The sequence below is a fragment of the Aphanomyces astaci genome (assembly GCF_000520075.1).
Source record: "Aphanomyces astaci strain APO3 unplaced genomic scaffold supercont1.29, whole genome shotgun sequence".
Lineage (NCBI taxonomy): Eukaryota > Oomycota > Saprolegniomycetes > Saprolegniales > Verrucalvaceae > Aphanomyces > Aphanomyces astaci.
Window position 1 is genome coordinate 624,782 of NW_009798292.1, and position 12,114 is coordinate 636,895.

Below are 12,114 nucleotides of genomic sequence, written 5' to 3' on the forward strand. Positions count from 1 at the left end.
CCAGTTGGACCTGTTTCTAGGCCTCCATCTGGTTAATTGTTTTTCAAAGTTCGACCTGGTCATTGGATGAATATATATATATATACTATAACCATATACATATCTCACGGTAGTGTCCTACCTCAACATATATTACTAATCATATTAAACGCATAAAACAATATGTATTTTTTACCTATTATAATACTATTTTTCTGTGAGTCTAGTTGGCGTCGACGGTGAATGTGCTCGTGGGTCCTGTGGTTGGTGTCGTAGACAGTCAAGCGTGTACAATTCTTCTTGAAGTGGACCAGACGGCCACAGTGGGCTGCGTCGTGACCAACGTTCTCGATCCGTCCGATGAGCATCGACTGCTCCAACTGCTGCCTGCGCGACGGCCAAAAGCGTTTACATTTACTCATTTGACGCCTGGTCAGCAGTACACGGCGCGATTTCTCGGCTTAGACCCGTCGTCTAGTGCTGGTGAAGGCTGCTGTTCATTCCACACTCCGGGGACCGCGCCGACGCGGTGGAACGTCGTCCTCGTGTGCCGGGATTTGCAAGTATGCTTCACATCCCCAGCTTCGTCGTCGTCGTCGCAGCTGTGGTCGACGATCGAAGCGACGACGAGCCAACCGTTTTCCGCGTTAAACTTAGTTTTGCATTTGGGAGGACAGGTAAATAGATGTACGGTTCATCCTTGTTTGTACGTGAATTTAGTGCGTATTTCACCCAATTTGGTCGCGTTTTTTGGAGTCTATTTGTCAATATTATTTGACGCTACTGCTTTAGCTTGTACAAACTATACGATACAAAGTTGAGTATAAATATATATATTTCAGATTTGGCCGAACGGAACGGAATTTGTACTTTGGATTGGCAGAGAAAGTCACCAGAATGGTGATTTGATATATTGGCTTGGGCGGTTGTAATACATTCGTTCTCGTACGACATTCAATGATCCTTCAGGATCGACTCTTTAAATATATATATATATATTTCATATATATATATATATATATATATCATGAAATAACTTGAATACATACACATGTATATAGGTGATCGTACAAGGGAATGCATCGGTAGATCAAGCGCGGGCGGTGCTCAAAGCAGCTCGTACAAGTGGAGGTCTGAACGAGGACTTAGCCAAGGAACAGCTGCGTAATGTGTATCGACACCACTGGAACGTTCCTGCGACGAGGTTAATTCTTCTCATTATTATCGTAATTTGTGATATACTAAATTCTAGACAAGCGCTAATGTGTGGGTCACATGTGATGGTGTGGAATGAGCGCGATGTATTGGATTCTACGAGCGACGACGACGACGACCGGCACGACGAGGATATGACGCACCTGTCAACATGGATGGAGGAGGTCGCCCACGAGTATCAGGACCAACTGTGGCTGCCCAATGCCCTCTATGCACAAAAGTGGGGTAGCTTTGGGTTGTATGTGTGGCGAAAACGCGTACGAATATATATATATATATATATTATATATGTGAATAATAATATGTGTTGTTGTAGAGACCACAAAACCAAGACGAGTCAACTCGATGGATAAAACTCGACCAGTTGCTACGCCAACCCATCACGAGTCTTATATTGGCGTGTGACCAGCCCCTTGTGGACGACTCGGTCGAAGACACGGCAGAAAAGGTATAGATAGATATCGCTACTACTAGTAGTAACTACTACTCGCTTGTATTCCCCAACTAGTAATACTAACGACAGTTGCAATGTTGTGGATGTCACTAGGCAAAGTTCAACTCGGCGTATACCCGTCGTATACCATACGAAGGCGCCGACTTGCTCAGACTTTTGCAGGTCTTATTGGAGTGGAAAGGACCTGCCACCAGTTCCAAGTACGTTGTCGACTAACTACTACAACTACTTCTCAACAAGTCAACCTATTTAAATATATATACATATTATATTTGCAAACGCACGCCTGGAAGGTTTTTAATTTTATATTTGTAAAAATATTTGCCAATATATAATATATTTATGATCACGAACGCACGGCTGTGAGGTGATATATATATATATGTGAGATGTACTCGTACAATTTCGCTAACGCACATCTGTGACGTTCGTTATATATGCATTTGTACGCCGTAGAGTACTACAACCAAATCTCAACAAATCAACCTATATATGTATTAATTCAACCTATATATATATAATACTTGCAAACGCACCTTGGTGAGGTTATATTATTTTTATATAAAAAAATTTGCCTATATATATTTATATATTTTCGCTACCGCACGCCTGTGAGGTGATAAAACTAGTTTCTACATTTGATATATACTCATATTCGCTAACGCACATCTAGGACGTTGATATATATATATATATAATATATATTTGCTAAGCCTAGTTTGTGTGAGAGTAGGCACGTCGTGTGTGTGTGTGGGAACGACTACTATGGCTTTGATACAGTCATTCAGCATGCAGTTTCCAATGCAGCCATTCGACAAGTGGTCGTGGGTCCACTGTGCTCGGAGTTGTCAGTTGAGATGCTGGCTGCTATCACGTACTTGGGTCAAGGCACCATCGGCCACGTTGCTACCTATTGCCACAACTTTCATCCGGCTTACCTGCAGCCCCACTTTGGGTACCTGTCATTGGCAGACGACACCAGCAGTAGTAGAAGTCGCCACCAGGAGCCTCCTCAACCTGCATTCACGTACGAATTGGTCGTTCGAATCCACAACTGCTGCGACACCGTTCCAAGCCACGAAATCGGAGACCAGGTCACTTTGCATGACGCTGCGACGTGGTGCCCCTCGGCCAACTTGCCGCTGCATTTGAATCCGGTAGAATTGCTTTACTATCGCTTGTCTTTTATATATGACTCGTGGATGGTTTATTCGTGAATAGGAGGGCAAACCGTGGACAGACGAGTTAGGGCTACTATTTAACAAAATCAACGATGTGCTGGCGACTCTAAAGGACTTCGAGTGGGCCGATGCCTACGCCTGTACCCGCCATCCTACCCACAGCTCCCGCAATTGTTTACAGCTTACACATGCATTGTACCCTGGTTTGCGCCGGCTATTCGAGGTATATTCGGCAACATGGAGGCGTGATTTTAGTGGCTTTTCGCTGAATTTGGACAGTGTTCTTTGAGGCACGATTCGAGTCTAAGCAGGTTCAATGTATACTATACAAAGTTGAAGATGAACAACATCCATTACCCATGCCAAAGTACACTACACGTTGATTGGTTGAAATTTCTCGTGATTTTGCACTTGGATTGATGCCAAATTGCAATATATATATATATATTTGAATTTCACCCTAGTTTGGACTTGAGAGTCATTTCGCCAAATAGCGTTTGAATCTATATTTGATCCTAATTAATCTTGTACACACTATACTTTACAAACATTAGTATATATTGGTTTTGCCCAATGCGGAGGGGCAAACGTTTCTATTGGCAGAAATTCGATATAACGTGATTTGATTGGCTCTGGTGGTTCTTGAATTGATTCTCCTAAGACATTCGACTATTCTGCTGATTTGACCATACAGTATATATATATATACATATATATCTTGAGTAAAAATAGCATATCATATACTCAGTATCATGATGATATTGTTGCGATTAGATTGGCGGGTTGAAGCTTGGAGCGCTGGTGATACTGCCGTCGATGTATGTGTTATATGCAACAATGGCGTCCAAAGAGCAGCACAAGCTTGGGATGGTCGACATCGGTCGGTTCCAGCAGCTGTGCCTCGACACGATCGAACTGTCCCTTCGCTTGAAGCCACCTTCTCAAATCGCCATCCCAGAAACCTCCAAGTCAGTAGAACCACGGCACGACACAAGCAGACCCGTCGTTGGTGTCGTGAATAAATATATTTGATATAAATTCGCACTTGGGCGTCGATAGTGGCTACTGTAGGACGTAATAACGAGATTGGGAGTTTGGAGGTTATAAAGTGTGGTTGAACAGACTACTACTACATGTACTAGTTAGTACTGTAGTGAAGGGTACTAGTAGAGGATGGCAGCCCGTCGCCGATGGATTGAATGGTCTGGAGGACGGTGGCGTGGAGGTGGGGAGGGGTCCATTGAAGCTGCTGATGCACCGTGGAAGCTGACAATGCAGCAGCTTGGGTTCGTCGTTGCTGTCGAAGTTGTGCTGGATTGGGTGGTCCAGTCTATGTGATTTGTGGGCATGGCGGCGCAGTTGCCGTAAGTGGCTCACTTGTCTACAAGGATATATATATATATCTACTTGTATATAAGGGTCATGTTGCCAACCTGGACTGAAGGTAGCGACTCATGTCGGTGGTTGCGTCGGCTTCTGTGGCACCCTTCAACATGGATCATGTAGTCAATAATTATGGATCTCTTGTAGGGTCGTTACCGGTAGATCGTTTTCATCTAGTTCGTGGCCACACAATGCCTGAATGCGACGTAATGTATCGTCGACCTGGGTGCCAAGAAAGGTCAATGTTGGTGTTCGCTCGTCTACAAAGTGCTCAACCCATTCAGTCAACTCCCCACATGTGGAGAGTGTATCGTACAATACAATACATCCGTCGTTGTAGCGCTGGGAACACCACGCGAGCGGGTCTTTTCGTGACAACTACCGATAGCAGTTGCCTTCACACTCAAGTTCTCGACAAGGTTGTCCAGGTCCAGGTGGTCGCTGGTGCATCGATGAGGTCACGACGTTAAGCATGGGGTGACATGGCAAAGGTTCCTACCCCCTTTCTCTCTGCCGTCGATGTAGTCGATTGATCGTGCACGTAATCTTGTGCATAATGCGATCAAACTCATCCTTTGTGGGTGCCAGTGACTTTGGCGGCGACGTTTCCATGGATGGTATGGTGGCGCGGCATAATATCCGGATAATCCCCTTCAACCTTCGATCGTTTTTATCCGGAATATTCGATTTTGGACAAAGGGGCATTTCGAAAGGTTGCGAGTTGGCGCCATGAGGTAAGACATGCGGCCGATTGCGTGGTGCGGAAGGATTCGTCTGATGCACATGTAGTCACGAAGCGTACATGGTGATGCCGCACGAGGCCGAGTACATGATCGAGAACCTGACGCCGCTGCCGTTGCAGAGTATGGGTTCCGCCGAGTTCATGCGGCTGCACGGGGACGTTGAGAAGCTCAACTTGCAAGCGCATCAAAGCGCCAAACAAAAGTCCGACAACTTCGTCGTGGAATCTCTCTTGACGTTCAAGAAACTGCCCGTGTTGATCTACAACTTGCTCGCGAACGAGCTGTGGAAGGAGAAGGTGTTCCCGACCTTGGCCGACTATGGGGATGCGGCGTCCATGCGCACGTACTTTGTGGTACATGTCCCTCCCCCCTTTGCCACTCTTGACGTCATATGCTCACACATGTGTAGCTGTACCATGAAGCGGTGCTGTGCAACCTGCTCGAAGTATCGTTTTACCACGAACACGTTGTCGAAAGCTTAGACGACGAGACGTTGATGGAAGTCGTCGACTACTGCATGCGCAAGATCACGTGGTTGATTCAAACACCTCGCGAAGTCTTTCGCACGCAGACGACGTTCCACAAGTCTGGTCAGGACATTGTGCGCGAGCTGGACACTGCGTCCCGCGCGGACGAGCTGCGTCGGCAATGGCTCGAGCTCGAGTTCCGGGTGTCGGTTCAATGCGTGACCATCCTTCGATACATTTGCGAGCGCGTGCACCTGTTGTCGTTGAACTTGCTCAGTCGGGTGCTGGACAAGCACGATGCGTTGCTTTCGTTCGTGGCGCTGCTAGAAAATCCGCCGTGGACGTACAAAGCCCCTGACAACACATGGAAGAAGTTCGATCATCAGAAGTGGACACAGGTCGCCCCATGTGACTTGCTGCAGATCACGACCACGGAAGCGCAGCCGTGGATCGCCCTCTACTTTCTCGTGTGTTCAAAGGCAGCGCGGGACCAGTACCAGCTCACGTGCTTCCGCAAGAACCAAGTGCTTCGCGTGCGCAAGTACCTGAACGACGTCATGCTGGACCAGCTGCCGCTTCTCGCCGACGTCCAGCGGTTCCTAGACGAACTAGCGATCGTCCAATTGAATCCAAACGCCGTGTCTGCCGCCGCCAAGCTCGTGATGGAAGTAGTGCCGGTGATCCGCACCGCCCTGGTCCGCGAATACAGAGCCCAGTACACACAACTGGGAGTGGCATACCTCGATGCATGTGCCTCCATCAACCGCCAAGACGACATGAAGACATTGGCAGACGTGTACAACATGGACGGCCTCGACGATCTCTTGGACAGTGGCGGCGGCGGCGCGACTACCTTCTCCACAGACCAAAACCAACCCAACCAGATGCCTCCAGCTAAACGAAGTCCGCTGTCAGTGAACTTGGTGATTTCCAACCACTACCACCATATGCAAAAGATCATTGCGCTGGACGATAACAACTGCGACAGCGTCGAGCAGTGCGTGATCTGTGACGTGGTGCTGTCGTCGGAAACCGTCGTGGACACCACCGACGGCAAGTACTTTCGGTACGCGCTGCAGCGGCGGCGTGCGGTTGACTCGACCATGCTCCAAGATCATGAGCCGAACCAGCAGGACGTCGACAGCGTCGTCGTGGCCACCCACGCGCACGTGCATGCTACGGTCGCCTTCGACGATAACCAAATGCCACCCATTCACTTGGCAAACCCTGACGTAAACCTGCCCGTGGATATCATCAGTAACAACCAGAAGAGCATTGCGAAGCCAGTGGTGTGGCGCCAAGTGGGTATCCTGGACCAAGGACAAGGCGTGGTTCAGATGCAGTTGAAACTCCTAGACACGAACCGGTACGAGGTGGGCTCAGTCTTCCTGTCGATTCCAGCTACCCCTCCCGCCGCCGTTCCCTCGTAAAGTAACTTACAAGCAAGACTCAAAGTGTGGATAAATATATATATATACATGTATAATATACTAGTATATAGAGACTTTAACGTGTTTGAATCTATATATATATATGGTTGTGTTTCATCTAAACGGGGGTGACATGGGGAGGATGTATCGACATGATTCAAAAATGTACAGAAGTATCGATATTCAGCCAATCAGATGGTAGGAATCCACCATCACCATCGAATTAGTGTGTAAGGGTGGGTCTGGATCCCACCGCAATTTTTGCCCATATAATTTTTCGAAAATTTGGTTTAAAGTAATTCGACGAATTTGGTTGACTGTCTGGATCAAACAGATTTTTTGGCGAAAAACGAGATATTTGGCAAAATATTGAATTCTCCAAATTTTGGATCCAGAAGATATATTTTTTCCCCTCTTTTGCCGATTTCTTAGAAATTGCCAAAATATCCAAGATTTTGGACATTTCTTTGCGATCCAGACGCACCCAAACTAAATTAGTGTGATTCCCATCACCACAGGACTAGACTACCTTTTCCTTACAATAGCTAACAGAATTATCAATCGATAGATTTGGCGATTCAGCCCAAAAGTAGTCCAAATATATGGGGTAAAAGGACAATACTACTAGTACGACATGATTGGGTACCCGTTGATTTGCGGGAGTTTACTCCATTACGATTAACTATCTTGTTTTCAATATTTATTTTATATAATATATATATATTGCCATGTATTAATGTACACACAGCCGTTGGTTTATGGGAGTAGAGTCCATTACGATAATTCTCGATATTGTCCGTGTTGGACTTAGTTGAATTCAAATGTGACTGTGACAGCGTACCGCAGTCGCACCTACAATATGCAAATGAGAGAATTCTACCATTAATTTTAAAATACTTACTTGGTCGGTGCGGTACACGACATACTCATTGTACAGCAATGATCCGCCTTCCGCATCTGTGGGCACGAGCGTTCCCTTGGGCATTTTCACTCCATCCTCCCTGATGTCGCAAGTCTTGTCAGTGTCACAGATTTAAGGGCAAACTCGTACGATGTCTCATGCGTGGCTTCACTGGGAGCCATCCGTCCCACGCCCAGGAGACTGTGGCACTTTAGCTTTTGGAGAGCCTCGAACGAATACTCTTGAGCGTCCAACACGTGCACGGGCGTGCCGAGTGCCACGTCACTTAAGATCAACACTCCCTTGAAGTGCCGTTAAGAGCTGTTTGGTTTTACAGACCATATTGGGGATTGATTGTGGATTCAGTAGAACCTTGGTTTGGTGAACGCTCGCCCAACAGTAATTGGCCGCCTTGGACGCCACGTCAGTGAAATATACCTGGAAAAGAATCAGTAAAGTAAGAGATCCATATATATATAGCGAAATACACGTGGAATGATTCAATGAGAGACCTAAACAGTGTATATAGATATGATATATATATATATATACTTACGCCTTTGCCAAACATGTAGCCCGTGGACGGCGCTTCTGGCGGCGCAATGCGAAGGCCCTTGGTCAAAATGCTCGCAATGTTGGACAAGCGAGAGCCATGCCACAGCAACTATATGAAAATATATTATCACTTTTTACATATAGAATTTTCTACAATTTCCCGAATCGGCGAGAAATATTAGTGCCTTTTTTGCCCAGTTTGCAATAAAAAAGCAAATGCTTCCAAGTATTAATGTAGCAAATCAGCGACCAGATATTTCAGATGGACCAATGGGAGAAGCGCTTTATAATCGGATGTAGGTCGCCGTGATTGGTCCGGATAATCGTACCAAATCCAGAGTAGCAGTAAGTATAATATTACTCATCGAGGACGTCATATATTCCGCGACATTTGGACAAAACACTTTAAATGGGATGAAAGATCTGGAACGTAAAGTTGGAACCATAGACAGAACTGTCTGTACCTGGTGGTTGTTGAGTGCATCAAACAGCAAAGAAGGATCCTTCTCATCGATTGAGTGGCTGGGTTCGAGCCTAACCAACATGTAAATATATATATTATATACATATATATATATATATATATATTGTGAATCGCAGAGGTTTCAAGTAGCTTATTGTAGAAGATATAAATAGGATGATTATAGTTGAAGTAATCAACATACTTGTGGAGGGCGTGGACAGCGTCCACGTGCAGCTTGTACTGGCGATGGGTTGGAGCGTGGGTGAGCTTGATGTACCTGATACAGGAATACCCGATTCAGAACAAACAATATCTCAATATGAACAAGATATGCAGAAACGTTGTAGATGATATATTAAATATATACAGTAGAATTAATAAAAATATAATACTCTTGGATGCGAGTAAACTCGGCAGACGACGCGTCGACTTCGGTTAACGTCATGCCGAGGGCGCTGTAATGTGCATCCACAGGGTTCACTTCGGAATTTCGTTCGGTTTGGAGCATTTTGTGGGTGATTTCCACGTCCTCTAGCACCTATATATGCATTCACGTCAGAGAAAAAATGCATATTTGTTGATATATATACATATAAATCGATTTATATACTTGATATATATATATATATCGATTTATATCATGACGGATTTAATGACAGAAAATGGTCCACATATAGCGGGCCACCTGAACCCCTGTAAATATATATATATATATGTACATTGTCTGTATATATTGCCAAGTGGACGTACTTGCAACAGGTCGAGCTTGAGTTTGAGTTCCGAGACGGAATCAATCACGGGCGGCAACGACATGCCAAAGTTGTGCGGGATCAACTACAACCACGAGAACATCGCCATCATCAAAAGCACAATTCTATGGAATCCATAAATATATAATTATATATATATAAGGCACCGTATAAAACTCGCTCGTCCGGTCCTTCAATTGCGCTTTGCACTTGGCCAATTGGGCCTTTGTAGTCGACGACGCGGTTGACTTGATCACTCGGGACGACCGGCGGCGGTGGCGTGGGGTGCTGCTGGTTCCTTCGACTTGCTTTGTTGCAGAAGCTGCATTCAGGTCGGCTATGGTGGTCAATGTATCGGAAATAAAATCCAATATGACATAGCCTTTGGCCAAGTGGGCCTTGGACAGTTTGCCTACATAAACGTGCGTGATTCCATGGGCAGAATACTAATATATAAATCACCAACCTAACGGCATGCGCTTCAAATCCAAGTGCATTTCCGCTACTTCTTGGGCGATCAAGTCGACGTCACAAATCAACTAACAAACATATATAATAGATGACGTTATCGTCCGTGATGTGGATGACAGCAGATCGCATCGACTCACTTTGACAAATGTTTGCACCGACACCGGCAATGTGGACGGCGGCACGACCTCCGCCGCTCCTTGCTCGGGATTATTCTTCGCTGTCTCGGCCTCCATCATGGTGGTGCTGTTGTCATCACCTTCCGAGTAATCCAGTTCTAAAATGACCAAGTTAAAAGGACAGCATCCTAAATATATATATATATATATATATATATATGTCCTTGTACGGAGGGTATGAAAAAAACAAACTAATTGCCGATACAACAAGAATGCACGAGTCAACACAGAAATATAATCGTTTTGAGATGGAATAAAAAATATTGAAGCCACCAAGAGTATATCTTCTCTTTTGTATCGCAAGAGATGTGTACATATTTATATCATTGACAAATAGACGATTCAATACATGTATTTCATTGTAGGCAAATCCTTGAGAAGCAATTAAAAATAATATAGTTCGCCCCCCATACAATATACAATATTGTATTGTTAACCATCTGGTCAAAGATTTCTAAAAAATATTTGTCCCATACCCTTGTTGAATATATATATATATATATATATATATAATATTTATTCAACAAGAGTAAAAATATTTGTCCCATACCCTTGTTGAATATATATATAAAATATATATAATATATAATATATATATTCAACAAGAGTATGGGACAAATATTTTTTATAAATCGATTTATATACTATATATATATATATATTCAACAAGGGTATGGGACAAATATTTTTTAGAAATCTTTGACCAGATGGTGAACAATATATATATACATATGGAGGGACGTACCAATCAGAGTGTACTTGCCCTTGACAGGTTCAAACGGGGGCGTCACTGGCCAATCGTTTTCTGTTTTCGCGGTAAATTTGGACACAAACAGCTGCTTGGCCGCGTCTTTCGTGAACGGCCCATGGAGTTTGCGCTGCACGAGGATGACATGGAGAGTCTGGTTGATCGGGAATGGAGCGCGTACCTGGGGGTTCTTGGCTCCGACGCGGCCCCACCTAAAGAACACGTACGCTCGATGCCCGTCGTCGTTGTCGATGATGATCTGAAACGAGTAAAACTTGTTGTGTCTACGATCGGCATAAGAACGAGACTGGAGGATCCGTGGAAGAGCAGGTAGATAGGTACCCTTTGACGCCGTACGACACGTCCGTTTGATTGAGCATCACAGACCACACGACATCATCTTCCTATTCGTGGAGAAGGACGAGGTTCCTCGATGTGACGCGAGTGGTGGTTACAGGTAGGTACCTGCAACACTGTGCCCTTGTCTTCCAAGCCAGAAAGTGGATCTACCACACCCTACGCATCATGAATGGATGGTTATGGATCACATGGAGGTCAATGGCGGCGGATGCATTCATGCCTTGCCGCGGCGGAGCAGGCGGCTGGTCATTTTGGTGAGGGTGTCGTCTTGGGAATGATGGCGCTGCCCTTTGGTTTTCGGGTCATCTTCGAACTTCGATTTGTGTAGTTGATATTTGTGTCAAACCTTATAATAGTGCGTATTTCATTTATTTCTCTTTCGAATGGATGAAATATCTTGAGATAGTATATACTAAGTACGTAGTAGTACTTCATACTATTTCATGTATTTACCTTTCGAATAGATGAAATATAATACTACGATTAGTAGTATTAATAATACTAATAGGACGATGCTGTGCAGTATGTACTAGTACTACGTAGTACCAAAAGGTACTTATTAATAGTATTAAAACTATACTGCATCCCTAGTATTACAATTATTAATACCGAAGAATTGTTGACATACCCGTACTGTACTTCGAAATATTGTCCAAAACACAATCACTCACAGTTCAAGCACCATCACTCTCTCTTCATTCTACCATTGCTCACAACGATCCAGTATAATAGGAACAGTACCAGTTATGGTGCATTTCATCCAGGCCTCCTAAAATTGTCGCTTACGACAAAATAAACAAATTAGTCTATTTTGTCGTCCTCGCCAGTGTTAGTTTGTC

General features: G+C 44.7%; 2 protein-coding genes across 6 annotated transcripts in view; one reads left to right on the forward strand and one right to left on the reverse strand.

Annotated features, from left to right (window-relative positions):
* The window catches only part of H257_10679 (hypothetical protein), a gene marked incomplete at its 3' end in the record, with an annotated part of 14,467 nt that extends 7,615 nt beyond the window's left edge, over positions 1–6,852 (forward strand). Inside the window, exons 9-18 of the mRNA XM_009837289.1 lie at positions 207–656; positions 1,041–1,183; positions 1,232–1,451; positions 1,511–1,642; positions 1,742–1,848; positions 2,382–2,805; positions 2,870–3,052; positions 3,604–3,797; positions 5,002–5,308; positions 5,365–6,852. Coding sequence (XP_009835591.1) covers positions 207–656; positions 1,041–1,183; positions 1,232–1,451; positions 1,511–1,642; positions 1,742–1,848; positions 2,382–2,805; positions 2,870–3,052; positions 3,604–3,797; positions 5,002–5,308; positions 5,365–6,852 — 3,648 coding nt within the window. The remainder of the gene's footprint in view (positions 1–206; positions 657–1,040; positions 1,184–1,231; positions 1,452–1,510; positions 1,643–1,741; positions 1,849–2,381; positions 2,806–2,869; positions 3,053–3,603; positions 3,798–5,001; positions 5,309–5,364) is intronic.
* A 718-nt stretch (positions 6,853–7,570) lies between these two features.
* Positions 7,571–12,114, reverse strand: part of H257_10680 (hypothetical protein) — a 5,883-nt gene continuing 1,339 nt past the window's right edge. Inside the window, exons 1-17 of one of the 5 annotated variants that reach the window (XM_009837291.1) lie at positions 11,496–11,575; positions 11,381–11,431; positions 11,258–11,319; positions 11,097–11,199; positions 10,913–11,045; positions 10,129–10,265; positions 9,987–10,059; positions 9,688–9,932; positions 9,522–9,605; positions 9,164–9,309; positions 8,974–9,048; positions 8,773–8,842; positions 8,310–8,417; positions 8,126–8,191; positions 7,904–8,055; positions 7,754–7,853; positions 7,603–7,704 (exon numbers count right to left, since the gene is read on the reverse strand). In XM_009837291.1, the coding sequence (XP_009835593.1) occupies positions 7,660–7,704; positions 7,754–7,853; positions 7,904–8,055; positions 8,126–8,191; positions 8,310–8,417; positions 8,773–8,842; positions 8,974–9,048; positions 9,164–9,309; positions 9,522–9,605; positions 9,688–9,932; positions 9,987–10,059; positions 10,129–10,265; positions 10,913–11,045; positions 11,097–11,199; positions 11,258–11,319; positions 11,381–11,431; positions 11,496–11,525 (1,680 nt within the window). In that variant the 5' untranslated portion in view covers positions 11,526–11,575 and the 3' untranslated portion in view covers positions 7,603–7,659. Of the gene's footprint in view, positions 7,705–7,753; positions 7,854–7,903; positions 8,192–8,309; positions 8,418–8,772; positions 8,843–8,973; positions 9,049–9,163; positions 9,310–9,521; positions 9,606–9,687; positions 9,933–9,986; positions 10,060–10,128; positions 10,266–10,912; positions 11,046–11,096; positions 11,200–11,257; positions 11,320–11,380; positions 11,432–11,495; positions 11,576–12,114 lie in introns of those variants that run through there. The other 4 variants (XM_009837293.1, XM_009837292.1, XM_009837290.1 and 1 more) reach the window with 4 other exon arrangements.